Raw genomic sequence first — 19,384 nt, forward strand, 5'->3', positions numbered from 1 at the left:
AATAGCTGGTGATGTCTCTGTTACAATATAAATAGGACATTAAACTGCACCCATTAAAATACCTGGTACTGGACAATGGTCAATGTGGACGATTTTCTGTATGGTCACCAAAAACTAGTAAGTAGTTTTATGAGCAAAGGTAAAGAATAGCATATATTTGCCAAAAAAAAAAGCATTGACCAGAAAATACACACTACAACACATATTAATGCCTATTAATGTGGCTCTAGGTATTTGTGACACAGAATGTCACATACAGTGTATCACATAAGTGAGTACACCCCTCACATTTCTGCAGATATTTAAGTATATCTTTTCATGGGACAACACTGACAAAATGACACTTTGACACAATGAAAAGTAGTCTGTGTGCAGCTTATATAACAGTGTAAATTTATTCTTTCCTCAAAATAACTCAATATACAGCCATTAATGTCTAAACCACCGGCAACAAAAGTGAGTACACCCCTTAGTAAAAAGTCCTGAAGTGTCAATATTTTGTGTGGCCACCATTATTTCCCAGAACTGCCTTAACTCTCCTGGGCATGGAGTTTACCAGAGCTTCACAGGTTGCCACTGGAATGCTTTTCCACTCCTCCATGACGACATCACGGAGCTGGCAGATATTCGAGACTTTGCGCTCCTCCACCTTCCGCTTGAGGATGCCCCAAAGATGTTCTATTGGGTTTAGGTCTGGAAACATGCTTGGCCAGTCCATCACCTTTACCCTCAGCCTCTTCAATAAAGCAGTGGTCGTCTTAGAGGTGTGTTTGGGGTCATTATCATGCTGGAACACTGCCCTGCGACCCAGTTTCCGGAGGGAGGGGATCATGCTCTGCTTCAGTATTTCACAGTACATATTGGAGTTCATGTGTCCCTCAATGAAATGTAACTCCCCAACACCTGCTGCACTCATGCAGCCCCAGACCATGGCATTCCCACCACCATGCTTGACTGTAGGCATGACACACTTATCTTTGTACTCCTCACCTGATTGCCGCCACTCATGCTTGAGACCATCTGAACCAAACAAATTAATCTTGGTCTCATCAGACCATAGGACATGGTTCCAGTAATCCATGTCCTTTGTTGACATGTCTTCAGCAAACTGTTTGCGGGCTTTCTTGTGTAGAGACTTCAGAAAAGGCTTCCTTCTGGGGTGACAGCAATGCAGACCAATTTGATGTAGTGTGCGGCGTATGGTCTGAGCACTGCCAGGCTGACCCCCCACCTTTTCAATCTCTGCAGCAATGCTGACAGCACTCCTGCGCCTATCTTTCAAAGACAGCAGTTGGATGTGACGCTGAGCACGTGCACTCAGCTTCTTTGGACGACCAACGCGAGGTCTGTTCTGAGTGGACCCTGCTCTTTAAAAACGCTGGATGATCTTGGCCACTGTGCTGCAGCTCAGTTTCAGGGTGTTGGCAATCTTCTTGTAGCCTTGGCCATCTTCATGTAGCGCAACAATTCGTCTTTTAAGATCCTCAGAGAGTTCTTTGCCATGAGGTGCCATGTTGGAACTTTCAGTGACCAGTATGAGAGAGTGTGAGAGCTGTACTACTAAATTGAACACACCTGCTCCCTATGCACACCTGAGACCTAGTAACACTAACAAATCACATGACATTTTTGAGGGAAAATGACAATCAGTGCTCAATTTGGACATTTAGGGGTGTAGTCTCTTAGGGGTGTACTCACTTTTGTTGCCGGTGGTTTAGACATTAATGGCTGTATATTGAGTTATTTTGAGGGAAGAATAAATTTACACTGTTATATAAGCTGCACACAGACTACTTTTCATTGTGTCAAAGTGTCATTTTGTCAGTGTTGTCCCATGAAAAGATATACTTAAATATCTGCAGAAATGTGAGGGGTGTACTCACTTTTGTGATACACTGTACATGTCATACACAGTAAACTTGTGACGGTATTGTTTTCCATTCATTGTGTTATAATGAATGGAACCCCAAACTACCCTTACATTGTCATATGTGTGTCTTTCAGTAAACATTTACAGGTGTATTCAGTAAAAAATGTCACTTTCTTTAGTTTATTATTGTAAATTATAACATTGTGCTCCACTAAACCGCAGTTTTCATCGTCTCCAGCTCAGGTTGCACACTACTATACTAATTAGTATCTCAAAGTAGTAGTCTCCGCCTTCCTCGCGTATGGATGTGTACTATTTTTCAATACTACTTAGTACCGCAGTGTGTATAGAACAGTCTCGCCTTCCAGTCCTGTCAAGTTGCATAGAGACGAGCTGTCTCCCTGGAAACAAACTTTATTATTGTGGGCCGCTTCGTTACCGAGTGTTTTAAATACACAGAAATTCTTACAAACTTTTTATTCTTTATTTAAAATGTCACGTTTTATTTAATGTACTTGATATGTCGGCGTTTGTGAACTCCAGTCCGTCTCCTCCATCTATTCCAAAACCGAAGAGCCGGAGTTTGAAGGGACTCAGTCACTCAGTCACAGCCGTGAATGAAAACACTGGTGGGTTATTATCAGCTTTTAGTCATTTATAAAGTTCCTTAGTTTATTTGTGTAATTAATCTGTTCTAGGTTTGTAAATGTTCATTTGTTAGCTATTGTAGCCATGTGTCATCTCCATTTAGGTGGAACTTGTTATTGAATCCTGCCATCATTAGATGATGTTCTAATTTTAATCTGTTGCTTAACCTAAATATGAAAAATGCAGAATTGTTAGGCTAGTTAATTCATCTAGGGATGTATGTCGACACACAGCAATTAATGAAATTAATTACAATTAATGAAGCTGATACATTATGTTTGTTTACTGTTATATGAACATACAATGTAATTATTCTTCTTCCTCTTCTTCTTTCGGCTGCTCCAGTTAGAGGTGTGTAACGGTATGTTACTCTGACTTCTGATCCACATGTTTTGTTTGGAAAGTTTGGAACAATCTTTACACCGGGTGCCCTTTCTGACTCACCCCTTCCTATTACTGGCATTCTAATTTATAGGTTAAATGACTAGGTTAAGATGTCTGCTAATAATACAAAAATGCACCAACATACTGTAAGAGCTGGCTTTGTATTTAACTTTCTATTAACCCTCTGGCTTTCTCCAAACACAGATAGGTTTTTAAGCATAAAATAAAGATTTTTTTAATTTAGGCATCAATATTTAGTTACGTTAAACTCTTCGATGCCTCAGATTGCTTAAAATGTCAAAATCTTAACTATTAGAGCCTTTCAAGAGTGGCTAGATGGTGCTAATAAGTGTTTGTAACTATAATTCAGTAATTCTACAACTACCTTTCTGTTGTTTTATCCAACCTCTGTATGTAAGCAGTAGCAGCTAAGCTTCCTGAAATAAAAGACAGATCATCAGTGAGTGAAAATGTCCAGCCACCGTTCCCTTCACTGCAAAATAACCAAAATGACTTCATACCAGACGAGATTCTCAGCAGTCTCACTTCAAATCTATGCACCCGTGACAGACTGGAGCCATCAAAGATCAGCAGAACCCCCAAACACCTAAAGGTTTGTCCAGAAATCTGAGTATTTCTATGGTGGTTTGACATACACAGATAAGTCAGTTGTTTGACTTTTTGTTTTAGGTTGGTGGATTACGTGCACCAGATGCTGTTTGGCATCATTACATCGGTCGCAAGAAATACCAGTACTTTCTAGACCAGCCAGTGTCGCTGTCTGGTGCTGGCAGGTTAATAAATAGTAACCTTATATTCCAGCTTATGTTTTTATAAAGCATGCATGGTAACTGTATAGATTTAATACACACTGCTGTAAAATGTCTCACTGTTTGTTTGTGTATGTGTGTGTGTATCTTTACAGGGATATATCCTTTCTGTGTGACACCTCGGCAGCTCAGAAGCAGAAAATCTCCCTCCCACCCATGCCCGACAGTGACACCACTCCATCTCAAGATCCTAAAACAAGAGAAACATTAATCCCAACTGAATACCACATAGTTAAAAAGAAAGGAGTGAAACCACTGCAGCTGTATGATGAGTAAGATTTAGTTTCGTACTAAAACAATTTACCTGGTTTCCATTTACAAGCTTATGCGAACGGTTGGACACCAGCAATCAGAAAATGAAACAGAGAGTTTTAATACGAAATAATGTTTATTTCTTACATTTAACATATCTATATCTTCTCATAAGAAGATTGTTTATTTCTACATGTTTAATTAAAAAGTAAAATTAATACAAAAATGAAATTCATACAAAAAATATTATTATTAATATATAACATTTATACAGACATGATTGACTATGTCTGTAGTGGTCAATGGCCAAAGGCCTGCGATAGATTGGTGCCCTCTCCAGGGTATTTAAACCTTGCACCCAGTGTTTCCCAGTCATACCAGACCTGCCAGGACCTTGACCAGGATCAAGCATATGATTAAGATGAAAAACTGCTCTACATAAAACACATATTTTACCCTATTAAGTATCATTTTACCTTATATAATTAATATAAAGCTTTTTTTGTTCTTCATTTCAGCAAATTTACAGTTTTGTTACAAGACGATGATAACAAACTCAGTGTGTTTCCATCCATGTGAGTAAGCAGTATTTTTGTGCTTTCAATTTATATTTACATATATAAACAAAAATGATTTTCAACACATACATTTTGTGGGTGTGTGGGCGTTAGGAAACCCAGTGGACGACTGGAGGCAGTGCAGTTGATGAGACTGATGGATGATATGCTGGAGAAAGCAGGTATCAATCAAGAGTTTGAGGAGCTCACAGGTCTCTCACAGGTAAGTTTCCCAAACACTGTAATAGTATATAGTGTCATTTAGTTCGCCTTATTTAAACCCTCTAAATATTGGGCTTAAGACACTTGGGTGGCACAGTGGTCTCTAATGCGCTAGCACACCAACACTGAGGCCCAGGTTTGAGTCTTAGAGTTAGTTGTCTCCTGCCTGGTCCGTGTTGCTGAGTAAACCAAATGGCTTACCAAAACATTTTAAGATTTAAGAAGACATTTTAAGATCTTCCTTAAAAATAAACAGTTAACTAAAGGTTACATCATTTATTCATTTAAAAACTGTGAGACGTGATGCCTTGATCTACTCATTTGCTGATTTTGAAAGACAACATGTCCTGTAATCCCTGAAAATAAAAGCTCGGTGCTTAACAAGTCATTGGAAATCTAAAACTGCATTTGTAAAGTACATGCAATTTTTAGGTAAAAACTTTTAACTGAAATTCAGTGAAACCTGGAAAATCTTTTTTTTTTAAAGAAGGATTTAGAAATAATTTAAATGTAACAGGTCACCATAAAATATGTTTTACATGTATAAATGAATACCTATAAAACAGTAATAAAATAAGGAAATTAATGACTCTCCGTCCACAGAGAACCAGGGGAAATATAATCTGAGGTGTTACTCGCCTGCATACTTGTCATTGTGTTCATGTGTGTTTATTATTTCATTTTGTTCAGTAAACATTTGTAATATTATTTTGAAAATGTACTGAGCCGTTAAAATGACTTTTTTTTATTTCAGATGCAGGAACTGTTAGAGTTGGTTCAAGTGGAGCAGAAAATCTATAACATTGTGTTCCATGAGCTGATCCGCCAAGTCAGCGTGGAGTGTGCTGAAAGGGGCCAGCTGCTAGCTAAACTCAGGTGTTTGTTTTCCTACTGCTATTTAAAATTTCTCGTTTTTTTAACAGGTGCGACCTGTTTTTTTCTAAAATACTGTATTCTGGATCAAATGTGTTCTCCACTTATCACTGGGTTAAAACATTTCCATCAAATGTAGCCATTATTCATGTTTTTTGCAAATGCTCTCTATGTGTAAATACCCTGTAGGCAGAGATACGCGGCTTTGCTGGACCGAATTCCCCGTCAGCTGAGGGGGCTGCACACAGAGACCCTGGCACAGAAAGCCCTGGACTGGCGGCTGACAGAAGAGATCATCTGCTTCAAAAAATCTGTTGCACATCTTACTGAGTAAATCTCAGACATCATCACACGTCTCTACACTTGCATCATTCCCATTATACGTATAACATGTCACTGTGTACTAAAATTACTCTAGTACAAAAAGTGCATTTAAAAATGTCAATACCCACAACAATATCTAATACAGAGAACAATTATTGTGCTAAATGAGAATTAATGGTACTTTGGATTTAACTTTGACTTGAATTTGACTCCAGGGAGCTGAGTGAGTTGAGGGAACATGATGTGCAGGTGGTCAAACAGACTGAGAAGAGTCAGGAGGAACTAGCTAAAGCACTGGAGCAATCACAGCGCAACTCTGAGTAAGTACATGAATACATGAATTTACAGCATACCTAATTTTAATGCTTGACATCAGATTATCAGAATTATCTGAATAGAAACAAATAATTTAGGTATTTAAACTATCCCCACTATCTCTGGGATCCAGGTTTGAAACCCCAGTGGTGCTATGTGCCAGTTAGGCGTCTTAGAGACTTGATTGGCTTGACTGATGGGGGATTCTCGCAGATTATTGTTGTTCCATAACAAAACTTATATCAGTGTGTCCAACTGTTACCAAGCTTGTGTACTGTGGTCAAACCTGGCCATAATATTTTCCATATCATACTATTTGAGCACAATGGATGTGTTTAAAAGAGTGAGAATATGTAAGTGTACACAATACTTAAATATCCTGGTAAAACTACACTGATGCACCCAAAACACGCACACACAATGACACTTCATGTGTCTATGGTGATACTTTTTGTCCCTTTTGATGGACCGAGTAGAGGCGGCTAAACTATTGTGTTTTGCAATAGACTGCAGCAATTGTAGCTCATAAACCAGGTTGGTTAATGGGTTCATGTCTATGACCAAAATTCTCAGCTAATAATTGTGGTGTTGTGTGGAACATAACTGGAACATTTCTGTTGCAGTATGGTTGGAGAGTTCCACCATCTCTACGAGCTGCAGAGACAAAGGCTGGAAAAGCAAGTAGCTTCACTGACCGAAGAGAAGGACCTGTGGAGCAAGATCACATACAGTCTCGCTCTCAAGGTCTGTTCACAGCGATGTGTGCGCTCTTTTTAATCTGGACACATTTAAATAATAATTCTGTTGAGATTTGTAGACATTCAAGCCACACTTGTTTCCAGGTCATTAATGTGAACAACCTGCAGCTAGTCAGCAGGCTTCACGTTAGTGAGCAGACGTGGAATGCGACTGCAGAACACTTCATCATTGTCCTGACAGCAAAGGTACAAACCACAAATCTACATACTGACCATAGAACATGATAATGGTTAAAATAGGCTGACAAACACATAAATTTGCACCAGGACTCAGAGGAGCTGAATCAGATCATGGAGCTGACAGATGAGTGGAAAGAACAGCTGAGCAGTTTCATGGAGAACCGCAGACTGACTGAGAGAAAGCAATGTGAGGGCATCAGGTCCATCCAGACAGGCATTAGCACATGGAAGAAGTTCTTTGAGACTACCAGGTACAGATCGACGCAGAACCTTGTTTTGTTAAGTTTGTTTATAATTGATGGCGTTAATGTTTATTTTTATAGGAACCCTGATGCAAAATCTGAAACGATTTCAGAGGAGAAGCTATTTAATGACTTAAAGCAGTGGTCAAAGGTTAGCATTTCCTAACATCAATTTATACATGCATTACTGTATAACTTGGACCCTCATATGTGCTAGCATACTGTGCAGTTATTTACCTTTTTGTTTCTATACACATCTCTAGGTTTTGACTGTGCAGTGTGAACGATATGGAGGTGAAGACCTTCTCTCAGGTCAAGAGACACTAAAAACATTGGTGCAGCTTCAGGAGTCATGGGAGGAGCTGTTTCTGCAGCTTTTCAGGAGACATTCAGGACCAGATGGAGAGCCACCGCAGGGTCAGGCAGCAATGAGGGAACTATGTCATACTGTCACCGAACTCCATAAGCAGTTGGGGACCCGTATTAATGGGGAAAGTGGTAAGAACTGAGAGTGTTCAAGCTTCACCTCCAGATTTTTTATTTAATCCTGGGATGGATTTTACCTGTTAAAGAAACTGCATTACAATAAGTTGAAGGTAATGACAGTCATAAATGTAACTTTACTTTGATGAAGTAACTTACACAAAGTAACTATAATTAAATGCTAATTCTGTATTGGATGGAATTGAACATAAATCCAGTCTACTGACATATTCATTGGCACGTGATTATAGCTGATATAACAAAGATCCTCCACATGCATGCAGGACACATTATTTTAGGTAGTAAGTAAACAAGTAAACATTTATTTACAAGTAACACATTCCCAAGATACACTACAAAGTGCTTCACAACAATAAAGATATTAATGAAAATGTAATAAAATAAACTTAATACAAATAGAAATTTCACACAGAATATCAGAATGATTAGATGTTAAAACAGCTCCTTAGACCTAGCGAGGGCAAATTATTCCATAACTTAGGAGCACAAAACACAGTCGCCCTTTTGTTTCTGCTAGTTCTTGGGACTCCTAAGTAACCTTGGTTGGAGGGCCTTAATGCCTTAGCATATGAAAACTTAACTAACAACTCATCATATTCCAAACCATCTCCATGCACCACCTGGTATGTAATAGCCAAGATCTAAAATTTTAAAGCATCACACCTGCTCAAGATGTTTTGCTCAAGATGTAACTTTTTTACTGTAAGGATGTTAGAATATCAACATCTAACCAGCAAAAGCTATTGATTAATTCATAGAGCTTTGGGTTTGTATGGGAAATGAAATAATGGGATTGGTCCCCCCAGAGTAGTTTACTATGTTTAGCTTACCAGTTTTATTGAAGTACATTTTCCAGCATTTCTCCAAACAGTACATTTTGCAAACTTTTTACAGATTGTATACACTTTTTAATAGCAGAACTGATCTTGATGTTGTTACTACAGGCATTCATAAACAATTGATGACTCTGGTTGAAGTAATGGATTTCTGGACCAACAAACTGAAGTCTCTCATTGGATCTCCTAATACTTTGCCTCATTCTGATGCATTGAAGCTTGAGGAGGATCTGTGTAGATGTTTAACACTAGCTGAGGAGGCCATTCTGAATGTAGATTGCTCCCAGCCAGAGAGTGAGAAGATAGAGCAGAAGCCGCATTCCCAGTAAGTGTATTATAAATGATTTGGAATCTTAGTGTAAATAGTTCATCTCTGAACCATCTTGCTTCTGTGACAGGTTTGAAACTGATGATGTGCTGGAGAAGCTGAGAGAGTTCCTGACCTCTCAGAACAACTTCTTTGAGTGTGAGAACTTCACACTTGGTGAGAAGGTACAGCACTCGCAGCATCATGTGTTGTGTAGGCTCTGAGTTGTGAAAACAGGCAGCCGAGATTGTGTGTGTGTGTGTGTGTGTGTGTGTGTGATGAACAGGTCAGGTCCTTGCACAAACTGAGGATCCATTGGATGGTGGATCTCTTGCTGCTGATGGTGCCGGATTGCTGCAATACAGAGGAGCACCGTCTATCACCAGACACAGAGTTTTATTCTAATAAGGAGGCATCTCCTCAAAAGCTGGAGGAAGATGCAAGAAACCTCGCACAGAAATCAGACTACCTATCCAAGTACATCATAAGGTAATGTAGGCTAGTGTGCTCATCATCTTGAACTTTTTTTTAAAGATTATAAGCATCACAATGCTGGTATGTTGAATCCTGGTGCTGTGCAGTTTCCACACTACCTGCTGTTCCACCATGCAGCCCAAGGAGTACACTTGGTATGGTTGTTTTTGTCTTTTTGCATTAATAAATTAGATTACTATATCATGTATTTGGGGACAGAACGTTTGCTCAGCTGGTCCTGCAGACCTGACTTTAAACATTGCCTCAAATCACAGCCTTTGTGTCTGTGTGGTTTCCTTCCACCTTTCAAAACTGTGCAGCAGGTAGATTGGCTGCTGTAAATTGTCACACAGCAACAAGAAGGCATAGAAACCTCAGTTAGACGCTCGTCTCTGGTCACTGTCAGGAATTAAGCATGTTTTCCCTGTGTCACATGGCTGTTCTTCAGGTACTTTGCTTTTCTGCCACATTTCAAAAACATGCAGAAGATCTAGATTGTCCCTAGCTGTCATTGCTTTGCATTTTGTTTTAATATTTTACCACCGTAAGTGTGTGAATGGTGCTCTATTATACTGTAGATTTTTGCCTTGTCTGTCTGTTTCTGCAATACATCTGTTGTTTTCATTGAAACCAGCATCAACTTTAACCAGGATATAGCCGTTAGTGTGATGGAATTAATGAGTGATAATTGATGTGTTTATAATAAAAGGTTAAATGTACATGTCACGGTTTAGGCAGAAATATTATACCAGTGCTTGTAGAAATAACTGCCTGAATTATTTATTGATGTAAAAGTAAATAAAATCGACTTTTGGTGCTAAGACGTACAGGAAAACTGTAGGCAGTCCTTCTATACGATTATAAGTGATCTTAGTACAGAAGAATTCAGAATTTTAAGGTAACTCTGTTTGCTCCACACTGTGTAGCTCTTGCCATAACATCGTTGAGGAAATGATCCAGAGAAACACGGCACAGGATGAAGTGGTGTATGAACTTTACCAGCTCAAAAAACTTGAGGTAAACTTCTCAGTAGACTTCCATTCATGTATCAAAAACAGGAAACTGCATTAAATTATTACATAAAGGGTTCAGATATAAACAGTTCCAGCTAAAAAATTTAAAATAACCATTATTGGTCTTCATCAGCCGTTTGTTTTATGTTGTTAAGTTTACTGGTGTGTTTTTGCTTTTAATGGTGTATTTTTACCATAATTAGTATTTAAATAAAGATAAAATAGAACATCAAACAAAACTGTTGAATTCATTTGATCTATGCAATAGTTTTGTACATATAAGAAAGGAACACATGAAAACCTTACAGTAGATCACTGTGCTGTGTGTGTGTGTGTGTGTGTGTGTGTGTGTGTGTGTGTGTGTGTGTGTGTGTGTGTGTGTGTGTGTGTTTGATTGGTGCTTGATATTTCAGAATGAGTGTAGTGAGTGGGCTGATGTCTGTAGGATCGTGCTATCGGATTTGCCGGGGTTTCCTGTGGAGCTGCAGCTGTCTGAGAACGCTGTTTCTCAATCCATCCCGGATCCTCCCGCAGTGGAGGCAAGTGTGGACTCTCTGCTGAGAAGCTTCATTCAATTTCTTTTGCTCAGTTTAGTTTTGTTCAAGGATTCGTAAGTAAATCTGGCAGTAGTGTCCACTTAACTACTGGGCTTTATTTTGCCCAGGATAAGGAAGTTAGGACATTTACAGTCCATAAAAACAGGTTTAAGAACTAGCATTTCCAATCCCCAGCTATCGGACAGTGGGTCAGGGGTTGTGAAGGGACCCACCGGTGGGTGTTACTGCATTGCACCCAGTGTTTCTGTGGAAACTGGATCCAGTGCAAACCTGAGCAGGATAAAGCAGTGGTAAAATTTGGATAAACTGAATGGAATGGAAATGTAGCCATGCCCCCAACCTGTCATTCGAACCCACAGTCTTCCATGATTTAAAATTTTTTTTGACAACCTAACAAATAAAACTTTTAAATAAAGGTGTGTTTTAGGTAGATATCAAACCAAAATGTCCTGCAGAGGCCAAGGATGACGAGAAAGCAGATGGAACTAATGAACAGGTAAAAATATTTGCATTTACTTTCACAAGACATTAGTCGACAGCAAGTGGACTTCACTGACCTGACCAATCAATGGTTTACACACTGTTCAGCTCAAGTAACCAGAAAGGTTTTGCTCATAGGAATAAATGTTTTGTTATTGTAGGTGGAGGTGAAAAGGACAGAAACGATCACAGACAATGAAAAGAAAGGTTTCGTACTAAAGCTTATAGGTCATGATGGATACATCACTGAACAGATCATTGGAGATGAGATGGTGCAGCTCCCTGGGGTCAGACTCTGTTTATGCACATTTAACCAGTTTGAATGCAAAAAGTTACTTATCAATGAAACATAGCAATGAACTTATCTGAGTTTTCTGTTCAGACCAGTGATCTGGTGACGCGACCGCAGAGTGAGAACGCACAGCATGCCTTCAGTGCTCTGGCTACTGTACGGGTTCTTCAGCAGGAGCTACTGTGAGTATTAATGGTCACAGACATCTAGCCACAGGACGAAGGGCAACTCAATATCAGTGTTAATGGTTTTTGAATAAAATGTTCAACAAGCTTATAGCGGTGTCCACATACTTTTGACCATTTAGTGGCAGCTATGTTTATAAAACTGGCAGCTATGTTCATAAAAATATAAACACAGATTTGCACTGGAGCTAAATGGTCCTGGCTACTTACGAAAAAGCCTGCATGAAAAAAGAATGACATGGTTTTGTTTGTGTTGTTGATTTAATTACGGAGTTAAACAGGAGACTATAAGCGTAGATGCTCATATTTTAAGTGCAGCTTTTGCAAATGAAAAATTTTTAAGCCATGTTTGATTTAGTTACCACCAGGGTGTTACCATTCCTTTTTTTTAATATGTGTGTGTGTTAGAGCTGTAGAGACTCGGGCTATAAGGGCTGAGGAGAGGGCTATGAAAGCAGAGGATGCCCTGCAGGGGGCTCTGGAAAAAATCTATGAGCTGGAACGTAATCTACCTCAAGAAACCAGTCCAGAAACTACAGGTGAGCTGAGCAAACATGAGACGAAACAAGTTACAATCATGTCATCAAAGCAGATGTTTTACCACCAAGTGGGGTGTAAGTTTGTTTGTTTATTAGGTTTTTAACGTCATGTTTTGACACTTTGGTTACATTCATGACAGAAACGGTAGTTATTCGTTACACAAGATTCATACACAGTCATGGACAATTTTGTATCTCCAATTTACATTACTTGCATGTTTTTGGACTGTGGGAGGAAACCCGGAGCTCCTGGAGGAAACCCACCCAGACAAAGGGAGAACATGCAAACTTCACACAGAAACGACCCAGACCGCCCTACCTGGGGATCGAACCCAGGACCTTCTTGCTGTGAGGTGACAATGCCACCCATTGAGCCACTGTGCCGCCCAAGTGGGGTGTAAATTATGGCTCTGAGTAATAACGATTTTGAGCAAAGGGGGGAATAGGATGTTCTTTATTTATTCCAAAATACAATTAATAAGTAACACATACTAACTAAAGGATGTCTAGTACAGTAAAACCACTTTAATATTGACCTGAACTTTCACTGAACTTAATCTGGCTCAATATTTTAGCACTTTATAAAAAGCAGTAAATTGTAGGGTTTTAAGAAGCTGTTACTGCTACGAGTAAATGTTCCAATTAGGTAATAAAAATGTGAAGCAGGCAGAGTAAAAAAGGCAATATTTTATCAGTATTAAATCAACATTCACCAAAACAGTTGTGAATAAAATGTGCAGGTTTTGCAGTAAAGGCCAGCATTAAATGAGTTTTATACAAAATGCTATTGCTGTTTTGTTTGTAGGCTAATTAACTCATTTGCTGTTGTTCAGTGAGAGAAATCTAGTCTGTGTTGTGCTTTTTAAAAATGACTTTCTCTTTTTCTAATGTGAGCTGACTTTTCACATCTCTCCTAAGCTCTAAGCCCCTTGAAAATAAAAGCAATATATTTGTATTGAGTGTATGATAGACTCTTGATTCCTAATTACCAAGCGGGTCAGTCACTGACAACCAAAGGGCATAGTATACTCATCTTTTTACTTACTCAGTTAGACCTGGTGATCATTTAGTACTTAGAGGAAACCCAGGACCCAGGAGCTGTGCAACACCCATACTATCTGTTGTGTTGTTTTTTTTAGTGAGCAAGAAGTCTGCATCACCAGTTGCTAATACAGAACCCACATCTGAACCCAGAGAGGTGAGCCAGAAGCCAATGCCCAGCCCCAAACCCCCTACAGGCAGCAAGAAACACTAAACCAACAGAAGATATTAAAGTTACCGGTGATCTCTGTGTAGTTTTAATAGGAGGATTAAAGTAATAAAACCATTTAAAAAAACAATAGTTTATATTGTTTTTACACACACATACACACACAAATTACATGGTATCTATGTTAATGATCACTTAAGTATTTAAATTAAAGCTGAGCTATAGATGTATAAAGCACCATGTGGAATTAGAGGGTAAGAGTTGAATCCTAACAAAACACCTGCAGTTTAGAAATTCGTTGTAACTGATATGTTTCCCACTTTGCTGTAATGACAGCATGTGTTCAAGCTGACATGGACTTGTCAAGTGTGTGCAAAATCTGACGATCCATGTTACCTCAGCATCAGTGCACAATATTCCAAAGAGCATCCTGTGATGTTACTGAATGACGTGTTCATGTTTGAACCATTTGCACAAATAAACATTAATGTTAAAATACACAGTTTATGTGGTTTAATCTAGAATTTAATCCAGACATAAAATATTATTACACTTCTGCAAGACTATTAAAGATGATTATTTTGCATGTTTAGATTAGTACTTAATTAATAGTATCTGATAGTAAATAGCATCAGTTTTTGGACCAATACTGACTAAACACATCAGTTAAAACTCACTACTAAGCTATGAGCTGTTGCACATCATTGCATTAAATATTATAAATAAAGATTGTAAATAAAGATTAAAATAATTATGTTAAATACATTCATGATAGATTATTCTAATAAATACCTGTACAGTACAACATTTGCTAACTCTCAGAATTAAGCAGTTATTACATCATTGGCGAGTCTTCAGTCGTTTTCTTTGAGCCGTCCTCTCTTGGATGGTTCAGACTGGTAGGGTTGGTTGTTTCTGGAGGTTGAAGCGGGTGGCTGAGGAGGTCTGATGGGAGATTAAGAAGCACAGCTGGCTGATCAGAGCGCAGCGTGTGGAGGAGCTGGAGGAGACGCAGCTGGACGGCCAGAGGAGAGTCAGAGAGACAGTCGATAGAGGCTTTGAGAGCTTCACAGGCCGTCCTCTCACCCTCAGCTGCAATCACCTGGTGGACCACACCAAACACTCAACATGGATGATCTAATCTCGTAACACACAACAGTAGGGATGCAATAGCATCTGAGAATTAAGTAACTTCAGATTTGAGAGTTAAACTCTGAAACTAAGAAAATGTCATTTCAGATTTTTTACTTTTTAGGACCCAGCAGCACCTTGGTTACATTTGTTAGATTAATCAGTGAACAGACCAAGAGATACCAAGAGTCAAAACATAGATTGCAAGAGAAAAGGCGTCAGAAGAGCCCCAAAATCATGTGCAGATGTCTTAACTGATATTTCTGAAGCTTAGTTGTACATAAAGATCACATCTTTAAATACACCTCATGTTACCCTGTGGTTCTTTTTATTCCACACGGTTAAGCCACGTCTCACTTTAAACTGAATATAGATAAAACAGTTTTATAGATAAGATATAGATAAAAACAATTCTTACTCTGATTTGAGCTTGTCTCTTTGCTTCTGCTTCTACAGCGAAGTTCTGCTGAAGTTCAGGTGGGAGACAGAGGTCCTCTCTGAAAGCATAACAATCAGAATACATCATTTACCCAGGAGTCCACCTAACAACACACAGCGAGCACTGACTAAGTACTGATAACTTACATCTCAGCTCTCTCCACTTTAATTCCCCACCTACAAGCAATAGAGTCCAGTGTAACCTGGGCAATTTAAAAAGAAAAGAATTAATTTCTAGGCTTGATTGATACAGATAAACAGGCATATTGCAAGTTTAAAGAAACATGTCCTGCCATCAAGGCAGCGTCTTTTCCGGGTTATTTTAGAAGGTTATTTATCTTTTTCCATGGTTATTTTTTGAAGGACAATACCCAGCCTCGTCCTGTACACACTATAACGATGAACCTTAGTAGTAATTTTGCCTGATTGGCCTGTCTGCAGCTCAGATAACTATTAAAAATGTATGGCACATCATGAATAGCAGAATCAGCCAATGGCAACCACAGCAATGGCAACCAAAAAATATTCTGCAGCTAGTCCACTTTCTGCATATTTAAGGGGGGTGGAAGGAATCAGGGGTATCTAAAGGAAAATTGAGCTGGAAAGTTCTCCCAGAAATTGATCAGGGTTGTGGTTTAAATACAGTTCCCCAGGACCCTGGTGAATTATTGTGATATTGTTTGCTCCTCTATGAATTAGGAGTTATATATTTTGTGTTACCATTTCGACTTGGTTAATAATGCTGCAATCTTATTTACCATGGATATATTAATAAATTTAGAGATTAAAGGATATTTTGAAATACACATTGTATGATGTTGTTATTATAATAGAGATAATGTACCTGGATCTGGTGGGCGACTTGGCTCCTGTTTTGTAAGATGTGGGTGAAGGTATGATGAGCAAGCACCTCTCGGACTGAGACCTGAACCAAAGCCTGCAGTACAGCTGGGACTCCCGCCAGAGACGAATAACACACCGACACATTCTCAACGCGATAGTAACACACTGCACTCACCTCTGTACACACCAGGTCCTTCGTTACAACCTGCTTAACACAAGGCAGGATTTACATGTATGGTTTGTTCACTGTAAAAACACTGAACTGTGTTACAGATACCAAACATGACAGCGCAGTATTAATATTAATAAACAGTGGAAGAATGTTAAGAAATCATTTTTACAGTTACATTCAGTACCCCGCCCCACAAACACACAGTGTCACATTCCCATAGACTGAAAAAAGAAAACCTGTTTATTATAAGTTAAAAAAGTATTTTTGTAACACTTCCAGATATGCCTGCTTGCAGTACAATGCTTCCTGTCCACCTTTAGTAGTGTATATGCCCAACCAGCTGATAGCATCACTGAGATTCAAACCCAGATCTCAGCTGTGGGCTAGTGTAATAAGCCACTGTGCCTCCCTAGCACCACCTTATATATTTTAATAATTGAAATGCGTATTAATGGAATTTAACAACTGCCCAGAGCTTTAAGTTGTACATGAATTTCAGAGTAAACCTTTTAAGTAAAAATGTTAGAAATTTAATCTGTAGTAATTCAACTTAAACTGCAGTCAACAGGTTGTGCAATAAAATAGTGACGTTTATCTTTAATTAAAGGTAGGTGTGGGATTTCCTGACTTTACTCCCCTATGTTTACATACCTCCTTAGTAGGAGGGCATTTCCATAGCTAGATAATTACTGCAGTCCATGTAAGGCAAACAAAAACACACATATGATGTAGAGACAGCAGAACTGTACAGCAATGTGTGAGTCAACTTACAGAGTGAGAGGGAACCTTCAGCATTTTCACCCGAACATCCACTATATGACAAACATCCAAAAACGGGAGAAAAAAGAGCAGCCCTGTGAAGAATAAAGCAACAAACATCAATAAGCAACTTAATGTCCTATAACTATACATGTAGTATGTGGAAATCTCTCCTTATTATGGAGGTTTGGTGTGTGAGCCACACCAACTGCTAATTGGTGTATAAAATAAATCATATAAAATAGTTTCCCACTTTGTAGCAACAGCTTAATGTTAATACATATGGTTTTGGTTAATAAAGTCCAATAAGGTCATGGTCAGGTGTCCAAATATTTAGCCATTATGAGGTACATGTCTGTATTGATATCATCTTGTGATTTTGGCCAGTCCTCACCTGGTCCCCTTGGTTTTCTTTGTAGCAGGTGCCCGAGTCTAAAGACCACAGCACGCTCATGCTCTCGCACAACCTGGCAATCAAGAAAAATATCATTTCACACATTCACTGTCAATTAAGGTGGTGGATTATTCAGGGATTTAATTCGGGAACACTGGGCACGATGCTGCTGCAGTAAGTCTATTCCAGGGCATTATTATTACCATTCAGACACTTTACACAATAGAATAGCAAATTCACCTACTGGCATTTTTGGAGGTGAAAGAAACACACACAGACAAATGGAGAACTTGCAAAGCTAGAACTGAGGCTTAAACCTGGGACTCTAAAGCTGTGAGGAAGCATCACTACCTATCAGGACAATGTAAATTATTACAATTCCTTTCATTAATGATAAATATTAATACAGATTAAAATAAATGGGTGGCATGCTGACACAGCTGGTAACGTTGGTGTAGCTCAGTTCAACAAATGCAAGATCATTCCTCAGCTTCAGTCACTATCTGTGTGCAATTGGGGAAGTTCAAGAACATGTCTATGAGTGAACTGGTTAAACTAAATGGCTATTAGGTGTCTTGGATGTGGTATTCCAAGCTTGTGACTAGTGTTTAAAAGATGAGCTCTGGAGCCACGGGATTAGGATTACTAAAATGGCTTATCGAGTAATTTAGGAAGATAAAACAGATGAGAACCTACCTTTACACAGAACCATATCGATATAGGGAAAAATAATATAATAAAAGTAACGGCTGTGATTATGAGAAGTAGTTCACAAACTCCAAGACTCTTCGGCTTCAGGGCTGTAATATAAAATTAAACACATACGTATCAAATAACAAATCATTCGCCATGCACAAAACTTTTCTCATTATCTTACCTTCTTCATGCCACTCACTCTCCAGCAGACCCAGCAGCGACTCGCACTCTTTATTGGTCCTCTGCCTTACACTGTCCACATTAATCACAGTGCAGGGTTCATCCTTTTTGTACTCAATATCGTCCTTGTCTCCTGTTTCCTCTTCTCTTGCTCGTACTTTTTCTTTATCTGGCTCCTGGATCGTCACTGTCTTCACCTTGTGCTTTTTGTCTCTGGCTGGTGGTGCTGGTTTCTCCTTGGTCCTGCCAGATTTTTTAGAAGGTGCTGGTAACAATATTTCAGGTCTTCTCTCCATCTTGCTTTCTTCCAGAAGTAGCATTCAGGACTGGTTTGAGAGTGAAAGGGTGGTAACTGGGATGAGCTAACAGTCAGCCATCCTACTGCAGATATGTGTGCTGTATGACTGAGGCAAGGACACGAGTGTGAAAGTTCAATGGGTGGAACAAAAGGCACAACTCAGACTAACGTCCAGCATGTTTTAAGTGGGAGGAGAAAATCCACACAGATACAGGAAGAACATGCTAAACCTTTCACAGACAGTGACTAGGTCAGGAACAAGCTCAAATATTCAGACCCAATGTTGTTTGGAAGGACACACTGGGTCTGCGCCCTGTCCAGGGTGTTTCTGCCTTGCACCCAGTGTTTCCCAGTGGAACGTGACCCTCTGCAAAGCTGACCAAGATAAAATATGATACAAATTGAATAAGTGAACATTAAACACTGTCTAATTCTGATTCACAAATGATTATTTATAGTGGTAATTTATTGATTTATTCATACATTAAATCTCACTAACTGTTTTTCTCCGGCCAGTGTCACAGAAGACGTATTTTCCACATGTTAAATTTATATGATTGATTAACTTAATATGACGTGTGGTTTTTCTACTTTATTCCCACAAAACGCACTCTTAATTTC

General features: G+C 39.0%; 2 protein-coding genes across 2 annotated transcripts; one reads left to right on the plus strand and one right to left on the minus strand.

The window, feature by feature from the left end:
• Positions 1 to 2,287: 2,287 nt before the first annotated feature.
• axdnd1 (axonemal dynein light chain domain containing 1) lies at positions 2,288 to 13,982 on the plus strand. The gene is given in 25 exon segments (XM_063013280.1): positions 2,288 to 2,499; positions 3,325 to 3,515; positions 3,593 to 3,696; positions 3,828 to 4,004; positions 4,503 to 4,559; positions 4,656 to 4,764; positions 5,518 to 5,639; positions 5,826 to 5,966; positions 6,176 to 6,280; positions 6,899 to 7,019; positions 7,118 to 7,219; positions 7,301 to 7,464; positions 7,537 to 7,606; positions 7,719 to 7,953; positions 8,904 to 9,120; positions 9,194 to 9,287; positions 9,389 to 9,591; positions 10,503 to 10,593; positions 11,003 to 11,098; positions 11,101 to 11,128; positions 11,578 to 11,642; positions 11,788 to 11,913; positions 12,009 to 12,100; positions 12,512 to 12,642; positions 13,782 to 13,982. Coding segments are annotated over 25 exon segments (3,066 nt in total). The 5' UTR covers positions 2,288 to 2,390; the 3' UTR covers positions 13,898 to 13,982.
• A 705-nt stretch (positions 13,983 to 14,687) lies between these two features.
• Positions 14,688 to 18,785, minus strand: nphs2 (NPHS2 stomatin family member, podocin). The gene is made up of 8 exons (XM_063013269.1): positions 18,467 to 18,785; positions 18,286 to 18,389; positions 17,590 to 17,662; positions 17,208 to 17,290; positions 16,266 to 16,469; positions 15,569 to 15,624; positions 15,402 to 15,480; positions 14,688 to 14,954 (listed from the first exon to the last, which is right to left on the minus strand). The coding sequence occupies exons 1-8, from the start codon at positions 18,783 to 18,785 to the stop codon at positions 14,688 to 14,690; spliced, it is 1,185 nt and encodes a 394-aa protein (XP_062869339.1).
• Between the last annotated feature and the right edge of the window lie 599 nt (positions 18,786 to 19,384).

The sequence above is a fragment of the Trichomycterus rosablanca genome, chromosome 17 (genome assembly GCF_030014385.1).
Source record: "Trichomycterus rosablanca isolate fTriRos1 chromosome 17, fTriRos1.hap1, whole genome shotgun sequence".
Classification (NCBI taxonomy): domain Eukaryota; kingdom Metazoa; phylum Chordata; class Actinopteri; order Siluriformes; family Trichomycteridae; genus Trichomycterus; species Trichomycterus rosablanca.